Here is a 17,382-nt window from a genome sequence, read left to right as displayed (position 1 = left end):
GGCGACGTTACCCCCAGACTAGCGAGTGTGCTCCAGGAAGGGGTCGGGCCGGACATAAGGCGCCCCTAGGGAGGCATGCGGAGCCTGGAAGGTGGTCGGGCGCAGGGAGGTGGGCGGCTCAATGCAGGAGCGCCCCCTACTGGCCTGGCACACCAGGTCAGCCAGTAGGTCTAGGGCCAAGCTGGGATATAACCCGCACCCCCAGGGAAGTGCTGTGGCTTCTAGGACATACTACTTCTCTGTTAAACTACAGTGACCTAATAGCAGGGCTGTGCCAGAGTGAGGGCTCTGAGCTCTTCATAGTGGTGCCTGAGTTGAGACATAAATGCAAGATTACAGCATTAGCAATGGAGGTAAGACTCCCAGCTCCATCACATGCTCACCAGGTGTCTTGGGGCCAGTCACTTCATCTTCTTAGGCTTTGCTCCCTATCTGTGCAGTGGAGGCAGAGGGGGAAAGTGGTGATGCTTCCTCCACTCTGGTCTCCTTCAAGGAGGTGCAGCATCAGGGGCATCAAGACCCCAGTCCCAGTGTGGGGCTCCTGGTTTCCAAGAATAATGGGGGCTACTATCTTGCTTCATTCATCAGGGAAGCTGGGGTTAGAGCAGGGGTGGGAAAAATACAGCCCCCCAAGGACCTGCTCCACTTCCCTGGTCTCCTGCTGACTCCGGGCAGCCGGTAGGGAAGCAGCGGCACAGGGCTGCAGGGCACAGGGCTGCAGCTGGGAGAGAGCACAAATGGTGGGCTGGAGCCCATGCTCGGGTGGAGCATGGCAGCACAGAGCTGGGGTGGGTAGCATGTGGGTGTAAAGGAGGGTGAGGACTCCCCCACATGCCTCCATAGCGCGCAGCTGTGGCAGTGCCAGCAGCAGCAAGTGGGGTGTTCAGGGTGCAGGTGCCCAGCAGGGCACAGGTGCCTACCATAGTGCTGGCAATACAGACAGCCCAGGGAGGCTGCACCCCACACCCTGATGCGAAGTGCTGGCCAGAGCCACGCCCCACCGGGCACCTGTACCCTGAGCACCTGCTGTTACACCATGGGGGGAGTGTGGGGTGTCTGCCCCCATAGCCCCCAACATATACACAACCCCCCCACACTCCCCACATCCTACCACACACCCTGCATGCACACCCACCATATATGCACACACCACACATACCTCACAGAACACACCTACCCCAGACCATGCCACCTACACAGACCCATCATACACACACACCACCTACACATACCAAAAAATATACAAAACTAAGAATTTGTGAGTTGTTTTGCAATCACCTCTATATACACTATGCAAACACAAATCATGACCAAGATATTTTTTGTAATAGAATTAAAATATGTTATAATAGGTGTTTGACTTTTAGCTTATGATTTGGCTTTTTTCTGGATCTAGGATGGCAACCCCCCCACCCCAAGGCAAGGTTAGGGGTGGGATTTCTGGTCCCAAGATGGCAACAAGGGGGTGGGGCAACAGAACTCAAGGGGCGGGGCTACCTATGTGGCCCTCAATAACTGACCACAACTTGTTAAGTGGCCCTCCACCCAAATTAATTGCCCACCCCTGGGTTAGAGGAAACATCAGCCTGACCTCCACCTTGTTAAAATAAATGGACAGAGGTCCATTTATTTTATCACGGGGGGCCCCTGCTACCCTCCATGTCCTCTCCCAGGCCTGCAGCTGGCCCTCCCAGGAGAGGATCCCAAGCTCAGACCAGCTTAAGTAGAAGAACAGGATGAAAAGGAGAAGACGGCACATTTGTAAATGCAGAGGGGGGATCCGTCACCAGGAGTGGAAGTTCCCGGTGGGGACCATGGGGGGATCTCCTCCCCTGCGGGAAAATTTTCTTCCTATTTCCTCCCCCAAACAGCCCAGGTCACAAGGGGTAGAAATAACTGCTCCATGAGTACTGATGCTGCATTCAGCAGCTTTTGCTATGCAGGAGATGGGTCAGTGAGCAAGGGTACCTGGTCCGGAAATAAGCAGCCCAGCACAGAGTCTGTATGTGCTTTCTCCAGTAGCTTCACAGTGGGCAGAAATGCCACCCCCTCTTCCACTGTCTCCCTCTTCTGGCCTGAAATTTTCTTTCATCATTTTTTGTCCAAACTTTTGGGTGGAAAATTGCAAAGAAAAGCCACAATTTTTGGAAAATGTGTCAGCTTTCCACTGAAAATCTTGATTTTTTTTTTTTTCTTTCTTTTTTCACCAAAGACCCTGGGAGTTGCCAGACTGATTCCACATGGGTATTGGAGCTTGTTCCCCTGGCATAGAAGGGCAACACCAGGAATCAAAGCAATTATACAGAGTGACATGTCTAGTAGTTTTCCAGAGCCTCAGAGGCTGGGGCAAGAGGCTGTTGCCTTCAATTGCAGCAAAGGCTAAGGTGGGTTGTGAGGACAACCTTTCCCTGGCAGGATGGAAAAAGCCCAGAGCAACATCTCCCTTGGGGATGGTCTAAGTCAGTGGTCCTCAACACTTGTAGACTCAAGGCACCTCTCGTTAGACCCAAGGCATCCCTGCGTAAATGCCAGCTCGTAGCTTTCAGTCATTTTTTGGCTATGGAAAAATAATAGAGCAATTCTTCTGTTACAAAGAACTCAGAAAAACCATTAGTTCAGAATGGTTTTTGACACTATGGATTCCTATTTAAAATCATATGTTTATCTTGCATGAACAATACGTGCCCCTGGCAGCTGGAGGGGCACAGCTGCACTGGCAGTGGCAAGAGCACAACAGCGGCAGCAGGAGCACAGTGGTGGTAAGTGCAGAGCTCCTGCAGATGCCACCAGTTCTGTTGAGAGCAGGGGGGGTGGTGACCTCCAGCAGACCCGCCGGCAGTGTCAGCAGCAGGGTGGTGAGCAGCAACCGCCCACAGGTGCTGCTGACGTTGTTGGCAGTGCCTTTTTGTAGGAGGTGCATCACCACGCTCAGGGGGTGCACGTGCACACGCTTGCTCCCCCTACGCGTTGCCCCTGTTATCTTGCAAATCGTGTATATGTGTATATGTACACCTAATAGTGTTAATATTATGTGGGACTATGCAGTACATTTAAAATGATTTCATGGCACCCTGGTGGACAGGGGTGATGCACAGGGGGTGCACGCAGGTGCATGTGCACCCCCTGAGCATGGCGGTGCACCCCCTGCAAAAAGGCACTAGTGGTGGCTGCAGATGGTCGCCAACCCTTGGTCGGTGCTCACCCCTGCCCTGCCCCCTTTCCCCTCCCTGGTGCTGACAGTGCCAGCGGAGTCTGCAGGAGCTCCCCCATTTACCACTACCATGATCCCGCCACTGCACTCCCACCACTGCCATGCCCCCCGCAGCTGCCAGGGGCACGTACCATTCATGCTAGTGGACAATCACTGCTTTCAGTGCACTTAGTTCTGCTTAGGGGAAGGTAGGTTTTGGACATGGTGACTTTTCATGGTCCCCCAGAGCTCAATGAGCCCCTTGGCTGAGGCATTCCCATGCCATAGAGGCTATTCCAACCTGCTCCTCTCCTTATTTGTAGCCCTGCTCAGTGCTGTTCCCATGCCACTGCAGCTCAAAGGGGCTCCAGCCTCAGGGAGCCAGGACCAGATCTGTATTCTGGTCCCTGTGTCAGGGTCATGTTTACCCTCACTTCCAGAGCCTGGCAGGGGGTGAGGGGAGATGCCTTCCTGAGCTGTGCTTTGCAGAGCACAGGGACTGGGATCAGGCACTTACCAGGACATGTTCCTCCCTGATGGCCAACTCTAGACCCAAGCCCATGGCCCTGGTCCACTGCCAAGTGCCTCCCAGGTTTCTCTTCTGGTCTGGAGCTGCACTGCAGGTTTTAGCCTAAGGCAGTTGAAAGAATTGCCCTTGGTCTGGAGCCCAAACCAAGGGCTACAGTCAGTCACCTGCACTCATCAGTAGGGGCACTTAGACACAGAGAGGAGAAGGATCTTGTCTACAACCACCCTGTAGACCAGAGGTTTCCACAGTACTGGGCTGCAAAGCGTTGGCTGCCGGGTCATGGCACAAGCCCCCTGCTCAAACCCCAATCTGTCCACCCAGGCAAGCAGCTTCCACTGCCAGAAGTCACATGCAGGGTTAAAGCTGGCTGGCTCTGCCACTCCTGTTCTGGTCTGCAGTATAAAAAATGTTGGGAACCACTGCTGTAGGCCATCAACAAAGCCAGGAATCCAGATGTCCTGGCAGCTCACCCCATGGGATATCCCAGAGGTATTATGGTTCAAGATTAGCAACAGTACAGAGCCAGCATGCTGCCAGAAACACAGCTGACATAAATGAATGCGCCATTGCCAGGGGGTGCTGGGGATACGGCTGTTACCTGCTGCTGGGAGGCTGTGGCCAGACAGAGCCGGCTTCCTTCCTCTCCATGGCATCTCACCTCACCCATGCTTCTGGGGCTTCTGTTGAGGGCTGATGAGGGGTCCAGACCTGGCCTGCACCAGGCCAGATTTCTCCAAGACCCTGTTTCCCCCTATGCTCTAGTCCTGGCTTGGGATCTGTCCAGCCCTCAGCTCAGCTCAGAGCAGCTCCACAGCAGTCCCAACTGATGATCACACAACAGCTCCTAACCGCATTCATAACCAGTCAGCCACATGGGGCACTTTTACACATGCTCCAAAGCCATGTGTATGGAGGTGGAGGGGCACTTTAATTAGAATGGCTCTGAGAGCTGTTCTAATTAAAGCGCTGCAGCATCTTGTGTATTAGCATCCCTGGGCTTCAAAATTGTGGCGAGGGCAGTTGAACTAAAGTTTCTCAAATGAGCTTTTGTTCAAATATCCCTGCTGCCATTTTGAAGCATGGGGTTGCTGATACACGAGACACAGGAGACTACTGGAGCGTGGTAATTGCCACCCTCCAGAAGACTCAATTAATCGTGTCTGCTCCAACGCACTGTAATTACAGCACATCAAAGCAGCCTCTGCGCTCATGTACAGGCACCCATGATGGTTCTGCCACTGTGGAACCAGCCTGACCAGTTCTGCAGCCACCCAGCTCTTTAAGGGGCCAGGCATTGGTGATGCATAGGGGTCGTGCACCCCCTGAGATCAGCTGTGCACCCCCTGGAAACACCAGCTGCAAAACCGGAAGTACCAGCGGAAGTGCACTTCCAGTTTCACCAGTGGTGATTTTGGGTTTGGCAATTGGCTGCTGAGGGACCCTTTCCCAACCCCTCAATTGGCGATCGGCTGCTAGGGGACTCCCCCCAGTCAGTGATCTGGTGCCCCCCGGACTTGGGAGGCATCAGTCGCCCATGGGGCCAGGTATCCCAGAATGCACTGCCCCAGACAGCACCAGTGGTGGTCACTGTCTGCCTGCTGGGGCATTCTGGGAGAGCAGCTGAGATTTTCCCAGTATACACTGGGGCATACCATCAGGATGGAGGTATGAATTGTGCTAGCAGCCTCACAACCAGGCTGAACACCACTGCTGGGTTCTCAGGGTCAAGCGGGCTTGGATACAAAACCACCATTGCATTTACAGCTTGGATGAGGTCTTAGTTACTCTCAGGGACCTGCGGGTACCTTTGTCTGAACACTGACCTTATCTCCCTGATCCTTAGCTGCTAAGATGCAGCTAGTGACTCATGCCTCATATACCTTCCTTGTGAGCTGATAGGCCTCATCCTAAAGGGCTCTAATCTTCTTGCACCTCCCCACCCCCTGAGCCAAATCCTCTTACCCAAGATCCCTTTTGACTGTGTTGGGAGGTGCAGTTGTTCATCACCTCACAGGATCGGACCCTTGGCTGAGCAGCAGGGCGCACAGCTGTGTCAAACACAGAAGCATAAACCAGATCTAAGGTCATTGCACCTGCTAGGCATGATAGGGGGACAGGACTCTGGTTTGGGAGAGGAGGCAGGTGGACTTGTGCATTGAAACAGTGTCACTCCTCTGTCTGGACTCTGCCCCACAGCTGTTCCCATTGGGTGGGTGTATACCAGGAGTGGGCCCTGGCGTGGGTGTTGTTAGTTTAAGAGACAAGTGTTCAGGAGCCAAGAAGGCTGCTTCTCAGTGCCTCCATTTCTACTGCATGTCTTGAGTGTTCACAATGAGCTTTCTGAGCAAGGGCTGTCTCTTGTGGCAGGGTGGGGAGGTGCAAGTACAAAACACAGTGCAAAAAAAACCCACAGGCTTAGTGGGAGCTTGTCAGTGCTACTGTAATAGCTCAAGCAGCATTGTCAGCACAGCAGGGGTGAAGCTCACTCACATGTGCACCCATCAGCTTCCCCCACACACTCATCACACATATCCTGCACCCACCGCCATTCTTTTTTCCCTCTATGCACATCTGCACACACCGTACTCAAACTCACAGTACTCAAACTTCCCAACACGCACATATACCCACACTAACGCATAAACACTCCAGAAATGCATGCTGCCGCACATTTTACGCACACACCACACATACCTCTCACACACCCTGTATATGGATTTACATATACACCCCTGCACATACATCCAGCATCCATGGACAAAATCAGCTCCCTCATTAACACCCCAGTGTTCACACACTCTATCACATATGCACACCCCTACACACAGACAACCCCCTCACTAGCACCCACAGATACATACACAGATAGTCCCTTCATAAACATGCACACACACTCCACCCACACTAAACAGGGACCTGGACCTCTTCAGCCTGTGCAAGAGAAGGCTGAGAGGTGATCTTGTGGCCACCTACAAATTCATTAGAGGGACACAGCAAGGGATCGGAGATACTCTGTTCACCAGGGCGCCTCTTGAGGTAACAAGGAACAACGGTCACAAACTGACAGAGAGCAGATTTAGGGTAGGTATCAGGAAAAACTTCTTCACTGTAAAGGTGGCCAGAATTTGGAATGGGCTTCCAAGGGAGATGGTGCTCTCCCCTATCTTGGGGGTCTTTAAGAGAAGGCTGGATAGGCATCTGGCTGGGGTCATCTGACCCCAGCACTCTTTCCTGCCTAGGCAGGGGGTCAGACTCGAAGATCTGTTGAGGTCCCTTCTGACCCTAGCATCTATGAATCTATGCACTTCCACCCATGCTCTTTGAGGTCACTTAGCCTATTCAAGATCATACCTGGAGAAAGCTAACACCTAGGTCCTCCCAGGGCAGAGGGACCCTTCCCCCCACCATCCATCCTTGGAGGCTAAAAGACTCAGGGAGGAACATAGAGGACTCTTTGTACAAATCAGACCCAAATGGGTTATCACCATTACACCTCACGTGCCCTCTGGCCAGGGCGTATTCCTCCCAGGGGGGTGTAAAAAAGAGCCCCCAGCCCTTAGGGTACCAAGCTACCACCTACCCAGGAAATGGACACTGAAGCAAATCCAGGACATCCAGCCCCTTGATCTCTGCTGTCTCTGCTGGTATGTCCAAATGGTATTCAATGCCCTCCACAAGAGCTAGGATAAACCTGGCTCAGCCCAACCTGGGGAGGTATGGTGGGACCCCAGCTGCGGGAGTCAGGAGTGGTTCTGGCCATATTTAGTTTTATGGGCACAGGCTCCAGCAAGGGGCTACCATTCCTGAAGATTTCCCCCAGAAGGGACTGTCAAGTTACTTCAGAGCTCATCTCCAGTGCTTCCTCGAGTTATAATTCATGTTGCACATCCACAAACAGAAACAATCCCATCCTTTGAGTCGCCTGGTATAGGCTACCCTTCTGATAAGCATAACGCCACAGCTGTGGACACGGTCACCCAAGTGAGGTGTCATGGTTTCAGGTGTTGATAACCCCACCCCAAGCTCTGAGGATCCCTGGTCCACTCTCTGCTTGGGCCTGGGGGCTGTCAGTTGCCTCACCCAGACCATGTCTCTAACTCTTTTCTCTCCTGCTTTTGGCAGGGCACATCTGTCTTTGTGATTATCACCAAGCAGATCGTCACAGAGAACCAGATGCAAGGTTTCTGCCCTGAGGTAAACAGGGGAGTATGTCTGTAGAGGTGTCCTTGGTACACAGTCAACCATGGAGGGTGGCAGGGGGTGTATCTCCCTGAGAAGAGTGGGGAGAGGGAGCTAGCCATGTCTGTCTATCTGTCCCTTCCGTGGGGTCACTTCATCCTTCCACTTCCTTTCCAGTCTGAAGCAAGGTACAGGTGTAGGTCAGACAGTGAATGCCAGAAGCTCATCTCTGCCACAGGAAGCGGTAAGTGCCCACCCTGCTTGTTCTCTCCCAGTCATCTCAGCTAAGGTAGAAGATAGGGTAGATTCACCCCAGCAATAGTGGTTGGGAGGGGCATGCTCTGGACCTGGGCTGGGGCAGGGGAGAGGATCCTCTAGGGGAAGCTGGAAGGTGGTAAAAGGAGAGTGAGGAGAGCCAGAGGGCAGTGTATCCCTATAGGCCCCATGGGTCACATACAGACAGCGGGTAGCCACAATTTTGAGACCAACGCCACAGCCTTCAGTTTTTAAAAGCAGGAGCTGCCAGTGCCCAAGGATCAGACTTTTGGGAGAGTCCGTAGGGCATGGAACAAGAAGGTAAGACAAGTTGGCATGTGAGACTGAGCTCTGATGTTGTCCCTATGCTAATGCCATCGGGCAGTTTCCTCTGCAGGGATCCTGACTGGACGGTGTGTGAAATACAACCAGACCCTGCACACCTGTGAGATCCAAGGCTGGTGCCCAGCAGAGGTGGACACTGTAGATGTGTAAGCCCTGGCTTGTGGAATATGCCCCCTCCCCTGACCTGCACACCCTCTCACATCAGTACTGGAACTGGAAAGTGGAGTTAGGTGCCTGGGGGCATCTCCTGGTAGTGAGACTGCTTTGTATGGTCACCCATTCCCCATGGCTGGGAAGCAGGAAGCCACCAACAGCCCAGATCTCAGTCCAGAACAAAAACACTACTATGGAACAGATAGAGCACCCTGTGCAGGGACTGTTCTCTACCTCCTGGCTCCCTCAGGGGCACATAGGTGACATGGCTGAAGAACATGGCCTTGCACTGCAGCTCTCTTCTGCTACCCAGGTTCTTCCCCTTTGCTCAACCAGACCTTGGGCAGCATGCCATTCCTGAAGTACCCAGGCCTGTCCGGTTCGGCTGTTATCACAGCAGTTCCCTGAGGTGGCTGCCTGGATCAGCCCTGTTGGGCCGGGTGATGACATGGTCCCTGCCCCAAATTTTATACCTTGACAAGCTGAACAGCATCAAGCAAAGGTAGCCAGGTTCTCAGGCTCTGATGGGATGAGGTGGGGTCACTGGGGTGCTCCCACTGGGACTGCTCTTGTGGGTGACCTCCTTTGCCTTGCTCCCGCAGGCCCATCATGCTGGAGGCAGAGAATTTCACTCTCTTCATTAAGAACAGCATCCGCTTCCCACTCTTCAACTTTGAGAAGTGAGTGCCTGTGCATTTGGTGGGAGGTTGAGGAGGGTTTTGGGCAGGGTCTGCATGTTATGGATGGGGTTGTGGGTAAGGTGTGCATAGTATCTAGAGGCTTGTAATTTGGAACAACTCTGTTACATACAGAGCTCACATGCAGCTATTCACAGTAGGACAGAACAGTTCTGCTGCTTGTGGTGGACTGCACCCGTTCCCTGACCCAGAAGTTCCTGATGACCGCACCCAGAGGATCATGGATAACACACTTCCTGGACTCTCTGTGAAGGGGGATAGGGGTTTTGGGTAAGAGGTTATAGATGGGGCTAGAGGCTATGGACAGTGTTTAGCAGCAGTGGATGAGGTTATGTAAGAATAACGCAAGAGTGATGTTGTAGCCATGATGATCCAGAAATTATGCAAGAGGCAAAGATTTCTTAGAGTGATATCTTTTATTGGACCAACTGCATAGTTGGGATAAAGTTAGACAGTCCTTTGAATGCAAAATATTAGAGATTGTCATGGAAGGTATTAAGGTTAGGGGATTAGGGCAGGATGGGTCCCAAGGGTGGCTGTGACACTCCCTGATAGCTGTCTTAATCCTGCTGTGCTCTCACTCCAGCCTCTCAGTGTCTCTTTCTATGCTCTATTCCTCCTCAGGCTCAGCTTGGCCTGGTTGATTCAGGGCTCTGACCTCTCCAAATACTGTCTCAGGTCTGGGTCTTTGGCCCTGCTGCACACTGTCTCTTAGCCTTGGAGCTCCAACCGCGCCTCAACAGCAGCTCTTTACATGGAGATCAGACCTTTTTGGCCCTAATTGCTTTAAGGGCTAAAATCATGGCCTCAATCCTCCCCTCCAGCTATGCCCATGCCCCCCAAGTGTTATTGTCAACATTCTTTGCCTTCCTGTAGGAGCCTCTTGGTTTAGCTCACTGTTTTTCTGGCTGCAAGCCTCCAACTCTGGCTTGCTTGCTCTGCCAGCTTTCTTGGCCTCAGCCTTCCCTGTGTCCCATTCCTGACCCTGTCTCACATTTTGTCCCAGCTTCCTGGTGCCCCTGTCCCAGGGCACTGCTGCTTATAATCCCAGCCCCTTTGGCTGCTCTTGCTTTATGACAGCCCCTGACCCTTTAACTGAGCTACACTTTCCCCCACACACACAGCCCCTGACTGCAGAGCTGCTGTCTCCAGCCTCTAAATTGTTGGCTCCAGAATCCCAGCCACTCCCACCCCCTAGCTGCTGGCTCTTGCAGCTTCCCCAAGTACTGGTGCTACCTGGGTTCCTTCCATAGCCATCCAGGCTAACAGAAATGAGGGCAAGATTGACTTCTCTAGTTGAAGTGCCAGGCTTTTAGTACACTAGGCTCCACCCATTTTGAGTCGCATGGCCTTCTTTTTGGCCAGGAGTTTCTAATTAGCCCAGTACCCAGCCTGCCCTCAGGTATTACAGCTTAAACCCTGAGCTATAGCTACTGCCCTCTTCTCTGCTGCAGCAAAGGTTTGTGGATGGCTGTTAGGGGTTAGGGTTAATGGTTATGGATTGCAGTTAGGGTTTGCAGATAGAGGTTATGGAATATGATAAGGACAGGATATGGGGTTATGGATGATGATGATAGGGGTTGGTGTTAGGGGCTGTGGGTCATGAATTGTGCTGGTGTTAGAGTTAATGGTTACGGATGGCAGCTGTTGGATTTAAGGTTTAGGGATCACAAGCTTTCTCTACCTATCCTGATTTTCTCTTCCTCTGTAACGAGTAATGGGCTGGGGCTGATACTAAGGACTGGAGTTATCAGATAAGTTATTGTGAGGTTCCCCTCCCAAAGAGCAGTGGGGACTCGCCTTGAGTGAGCAGGCATGGGTAGAATTCCTTGACCCCAGTCCCATTAGCATTTTGGGTAGAGGAGAGGGATGGCCCCAGAGCCTCCAGAAACTTCCCTATATGGTATCAGGTAGCTCCCCGACTCCTTCCTTCTTGTGTCCTGTTATCCTGCTCTTCCACCTCCCTCTGTGTCTCTCCTGTTTTAGTTGTAGTTTTAGTAACAGGGTAGGCAAGGATTTGTATGGCATGGTTTGGATAAGGATGACCCTGCCTCAGGCAGAAGACTGAACTAGATGACCTCCAGTGGTCCCTTCCAGCCCTACTTCTCTATGGTTTTATGATTCATAGGGGTAACCTGCTTCCTGACCTGACAGTCCAGGATATACGGCGCTGCCACTTCCACCCCATCAGCCAGCCCTTCTGCCCCATCCTGCGTCTGGGTGACATTGTCAAGTTTGCTGGCCAGGATTTCACCAATCTGGCCTCCACGGTGAGGATCAATGATAGTCCATTGCTTAGGGAGAGCAAGGGTAGAAAGGTTCATGTGAGCAGAGTCTCTCTAGTGATGCCACTGCAAGGAACCCAGCAGAGGTAGCCATCTGGGTAGGATGGGCTTTCAACATGGTAGGGGACTGGGAGAGGAGCAGAACTGCAGAGGATGCTGGGACTTCAGTCAACCCCATAGAAGCGGGGTGCGGAGGGGCACTTTCCCAAGAGGTCCCACATGGTGGCTCCTCCACAGCAATGCCCATCTCCTGGCTCAGCCTTGTATGACCTGACCCACAATCCTGTGTCTCTGCACAGGGAGGAGTTGTGGGCATCAAGATCGGGTGGGTGTGTGACCTGGATCAGTCGTGGGATCGTTGTGTGCCCAGCTACTCCTTCACCCGGCTTGACAGTGTCTCCCAGAAGAACAGCATCTCCCGTGGATACAACTTCAGGCAAGGGCAGCATTGACACGTGTTCACACACCCAAAGCTTTGTGAGACCAAGCTTTAACTCATTTGTTAGGATATAGTGCAGGCAGGTGCATGTCCACTCCCACAGAACCCCTTAGTCCCATGCACCTGCCCAGGGGATCCACACCACTGTCCACATCCACAATGACACACCAAATTCAGATACACTCCACTGTACATGTACATATATACAGACACACATGCACACTGCTCTCTAGCTACACACTGGTACATCAGTACATATGTGCTGACACTCCAGTGTGTATGGATACACTCAGCTATGCATACACCCTCCCAACTACAGAGACGCACAGCACAGACACACACGCAGACACACACACTGCTCTCCAGTTACACGCTGTCACATAAAATATAGCATGTATGCTGTACACACAGTATACATAGACACACTGCCTCTAAGTACATGCTAACACCCCCCAGTGATTTACACATAGGTACACAAATAACATCCTTCACCAACTCATTGACGACATAGCACATGTACCCAGTTATATATGCCATCTTTCAGCTGCTCACTGATACAACAAGTTGCACCTACCGACTGACCTGCAGTGACACAACAAGCTCAGTTATGTATACACTCTTTCCTTTCACAATACACTGATGCAGCACACATACACTATTACACTCCTTCTCTACCACCTCACTTAGACACCCCATTACACACGCACACATCTAGGCCACTCTGATATACCTGGTTACATGTACACCATTTATGTTCTAGATGCACACAATCCAATACACCAGAACTACCCACTCACATACACTGCTTGGCAGACCTCCTCACCCTACGCACCCCCTTCACACAGTAGAGATAGGTGTGTGGGCAGCCAATTATAGCCCTGCTTTGTGTCTACCAGGTATGCCAAATACTACAGACATGGGAATGGCACTGAGTACAGAACCCTGATGAAGGCCTTTGGCATCCGCTTCGATGTCCTGGTGTATGGTAACGTACGTACAGCCACACCAGCATGGGGGACATGACAAGGCAGCTACTGGGGCAAGGGTCCATATGGCCCTGTAAGGACTATGCCAGTGAAAGTGCATAGGACCTGGCCAGTCAGAATACATAAGAACCTCTGTGTCCCTTGGCTGTGTATGCCTCTGGGAGGGAGCAGGAGTGGGTATTTAATCAAGTGGAACAGAGTTGCCTGCCATTTCCTTTGGACATTAGCTCCATAGGGTGGGGAGGGAGGGAGCATACACTTTGTGCCTTGATCTCAGGAGGGCGGCCAGGCTACACTAATTCTTGCATGGGAAGGAGGGAACATGTCTGCCCCTCGATGCCAGGTGGAGCCCAGGGTTGATATCCCAGACACTAACCCTTCACTTTGCTGCAGGCTGGAAAATTCAACATCATCCCCACCCTCATCAACGCTGTAGCAGCATTTACCTCTGTGGGGGTGGTAAGTGTGGCGGTCTCTCCTCCTCCTCCTGTCCCTCTCCCCATCCCACAAAAGCCAGGACAATCTCAAAGGACGAAAGTCCCATCATGCATCTGAGTCCTCTGATGCAGAACCAGGACAGCAAAGGAAGGCCCTGTACTACCCAGTCCAGTCCATATTGGCAGGCCTCCTCACAACTTGGCAACAGTCAGGCATAAAGAAGCCAATACGGTTCCATGGCTATAATGCAGAGATGAGGCCGTGGCTACAGTGTGGAGGAATCCAAGGTTTCCAAGACAGGGTGTTGCGACAGTGTGAGGATAATCCAAATTGTCACCATAAGGAGTGCCCCCAGGATGATGTAGCAGGAATCTAAGATGGCTTCATCTTAGGTGTGATGATATGGAGAGAATCAAGAGGTAGTTATGGTTATGTTACAGGGGAAAATCCAAGATGGCACCATAGCAGTGATGTAGGGGTTATCCAATACAGCACTGTGGTGACAGCACAGGAGGAATCAAAAATATCACTAGGGAAATAGTGCAGGGAGGAGCTCCAGCCTCCACTCAGTAGCCTGTATCTTACCCTGTTTTGTGTGAAGTGCTGTCCTCCCTGTACAGAGGGCAAGAGAAAACACATAGGCTAAGAGTCCTCCAGGCCTGGTCACCAGTGTGAGCTGCTCAAACCACAGCCCTCGCTTCGCTGAGCACAACTCAGTTTGGTGCATCTGTTGAGGATTCATGTCCACCCGCTATCCCTCCTGAGACCTCTAGGCCCAGCAGGCCATGGGATTCCCCTCTGCTGCCTTTGGACCCAGGCATAACTAGACCACTTGGGAAGGACTCTACCCCTAACCTCATACATGCCTGTGCTGTGTTGGCAGCACTGCCTTAGCCTATCTGTCCTTCCATCCTTTCAGGGCACTGTCCTATGTGACATCATCCTTCTCAACTTTCTCAAGGGGGCTGAGCAGTACAAAGCCAAAAAGTTTGAAGAGGTGAGTCTGAAAAAGGAGCACCTCTTGAGCCCAGATAGCTGCAGAGCCAGGGGATGCTATGTACCACGTGGCTGGAGTACTGACCATGAGGGAGCTAGCATAGTGTGGAAAGAGTGGACCAGTTTCAGGGGTGGGAATACAGGTTGCCAAGCTTTCCAGCATGGGGCACTCTTCTTAGGGTGAGTGGGTCTTGTCCACACTGGGACAAGGGATCATCCTGACTCCCTTCCCTTCTGACAAATGCCTTGGCGTGTCTCCTACTCACACTCATGTTATATTGCTCACACACATGCTAGTCTGTTTGGCTAGTGCCAGACTTCATCCCTGGCACTAGGAGGTTCAAGGGCCTTTCCAGGGGAACGGAAAGAAAAGCCACTTGGAAGGGATAGGAGGTCTGCTTATGAAGTGGAGCTCCCTATACATCAGCCCCAGCCTCTCCCAGCAGGGGGTACCATGGAAAGTGGGGCAGGAGTGCTGGCTGGGGTATAAGCGCTCTTGGCTACTCTGGTCCCACTTTGTCCCAGCAGAGCTGCTTGTGCCATGTGCACACATGCGGCAGCATGACCAGCCTGGCCAGAGGGAATCTGCCATGAGGGGGTGCTGCCAAGGTGTTTCTTTGGAGCAGCTGGCCCCCAACCCCTGCCCATCCCAGCTCTCTCCCATGGGGTAACCAGGAAGAAAACAGTAACATGGCTTTGTGCCCCACAGGTGACGGAGGTGAACCTGCCTCCAGCCGTCTCCACCAGCCCTGTGTACAGGAGCAGCCAGACGTTGGGGGGCCGGAGCGAGGAGAAGCAGTCTACTGACTCGGGGGCATATTCCATTGGCCTCTAGCCCCAGAGCCGGTCCAGGACTTCATGCCCCCATTCAGTGCACAGGCCTCTCTGCCTGGCCCTACAGTGGAGAAAGGTTTCTCTTTTATACCCGCTTTTATGATCCTCTGGTCCCCCAGCTCTCCAATGACGCCACAAGTGGGTGAAAAGGCCTCTAACACCACCCTCTTCCTCACCACCAACCAGACTTTCTCTGCCAGGGAGAGCCCTGGACCTTCCTTCTACAAGCCTCCTCCTCCTCCTACAGCACACACTCAGGGAGACACCTTGGGATTTGTTGCTTGCCCCTGTCTGAAGCCAGGGCTGCCTGGCCTTGCCACAGGGCCCCTCACCATGTCCAGTGAATCTGTTCAGGCATTTGCCATCTGACATGGGTGCCAGCCTGCCTGACATTGGTGTTACTGATTGTTTAACAGCATGCTTGGCTCTGTGCAAAACAGGACAGTCCTCACCTCCTGGGATGCTCTCAGCCACCATAAAATGCTTGCCTGGGCTCCTCAGCAGGGAATTCTCTCTCCAGGTTGGAGGTGCTAGAAGAGCACCCCAATCCAGTTTCCAGGCAGCAGTATGGAGATAGTGTGCATAGTGTGGAGAGAGTGGACCAGTTTCAGGGGTGGGAATACAGGTTGCCAAGCTTTCCAGCATGGGGCACTCTTCTTAGGGTGAGTGGGTCTTGTCCACACTGGGACAAGGGATCATCCTGACTCCCTTCCCTTCTGACAAATGCCTTGGCGTGTCTCCTACTCACACTCATGTTATATTGCTCACACACATGCTAGTCTGTTTGGCCAGTGCCAGACTTCATCCCTGGCACCAGGGCACTAGGAGGTTCAAGGGCCTTTCCAGGGGAACGGAAAGAAAAGCCACTTGGAAGGGATAGGAGGTCTGCTTATGTGTCTGAAAGAGTGTCTTGGGACAGGGATTGAGGATCTCACATGCCTTGCTGAGAGGTAGGTCATGAAATGGAGAACAGTCATGCAAACCCCACCACACACAAGGTACAGGGACCTCCAGTGGAGTAGGCCCACCTGACCCCCATGGAATGACTCATCCCACAACCATGGAGCAAAAATCTCCTGGACCCTGGAGAGGCTCCCTGCCTGGAATCAGAGTGCTGGATGAGACAAACCATCTCCAGCCCCTTCTGACCAGGCACAGATCCTCTGGGAACCAATCTCCCCAAAAATACCCACCCAAGCCCTCAGTGTTACTGTGCCATCCCAGAGCAAGAAGGAACAACATGAGGCTGCAGGTGCTGAGTGAAGCAGTATTTTATTGCGGAGAACAGCAAGCAGTTACCATACCCAGGAGATGGGACAGAGCCAGAACCCACGGCACAGGGGGAGATGAGAGCAGAGACACCACGCGGAGCTGGGAGTGCCTGGTGGTGGAGTGGCAGGGATGGGGAGCCACAGGGACAAGGGTGTTTCCTCAGATCTCGCAGATGGAGGGCAAACGAGTACCACAGTTAATAGACCTCCACAGACCATCTGGCAAGAAGGGGAGATGGGTTAGTACCCTCCTGGCATCACCTGGTCTCCCAGGCCCAAGCAACTCTGGACCACTTGCCCCAGGCCCTAGTGCCCAACAGAGCCCCAGGTCCAGCTGGTTCAGGCCCCTCTTCCCTGTAGAGCCCCAGTTCCCGATGACCCAGACCCCACGGTACTCCACATCATCCTGCCCCGGATACCCCTGTTCCCCAAAGCCCTAGATCCGCTTAACCCAAAACTCCACTGCCCCACAGTGCCCCAGCTGCCCCTGCCCCACTCTTCAGTATCAGAAGTCCTAGTCCCCTGCCCCAGGCCCCCTATTTCCCCATCCCTGTACTCCTCACTGTTGGTACAAAGGGATGTGCAGCTCATGCTGCGATGTGTGGGGTTCCTGGAGGCCCAGCAGGAGTAGTTCCAGGCGCTCCTGTCCATCCACCAGCTGACGAAACATCGTCTCTGTAGAATTTCATAGATTTCATAGATTTCATAGACATTAGGGCTGGAAGGGAGCTCGGGAGATCATCGAGTCCAGCCCCCTGCCCAAAGGGCAGGAAGTCAGCTGGGG

General features: G+C 52.8%; 1 protein-coding gene across 1 annotated transcript in view; it reads left to right on the top strand.

The window, feature by feature from the left end:
- P2RX3 (purinergic receptor P2X 3) overlaps window positions 1-16,035 on the top strand; it is a 32,354-nt gene extending 16,319 nt beyond the window's left edge. The window contains exons 3-12 of the mRNA XM_019547167.1: window positions 7,842-7,913; window positions 8,076-8,142; window positions 8,539-8,644; window positions 9,254-9,331; window positions 11,478-11,619; window positions 11,934-12,070; window positions 12,970-13,063; window positions 13,453-13,518; window positions 14,417-14,494; window positions 15,203-16,035. Of these exons, the coding sequence (XP_019402712.1) occupies window positions 7,842-7,913; window positions 8,076-8,142; window positions 8,539-8,644; window positions 9,254-9,331; window positions 11,478-11,619; window positions 11,934-12,070; window positions 12,970-13,063; window positions 13,453-13,518; window positions 14,417-14,494; window positions 15,203-15,328 (966 nt within the window). The 3' untranslated portion in view covers window positions 15,329-16,035. The remainder of the gene's footprint in view (window positions 1-7,841; window positions 7,914-8,075; window positions 8,143-8,538; window positions 8,645-9,253; window positions 9,332-11,477; window positions 11,620-11,933; window positions 12,071-12,969; window positions 13,064-13,452; window positions 13,519-14,416; window positions 14,495-15,202) is intronic.
- The last annotated feature ends 1,347 nt before the right edge of the window (window positions 16,036-17,382 follow it).

The sequence above is a fragment of the Crocodylus porosus genome, unplaced genomic scaffold, assembly GCF_001723895.1.
Source record: "Crocodylus porosus isolate Cpor-Errol unplaced genomic scaffold, CroPor_comp1, whole genome shotgun sequence".
Lineage (NCBI taxonomy): Eukaryota > Metazoa > Chordata > Crocodylia > Crocodylidae > Crocodylus > Crocodylus porosus.
Note: the sequence above shows the minus strand (reverse complement) of the source record. Positions and strands in the feature narration are given on the sequence as shown.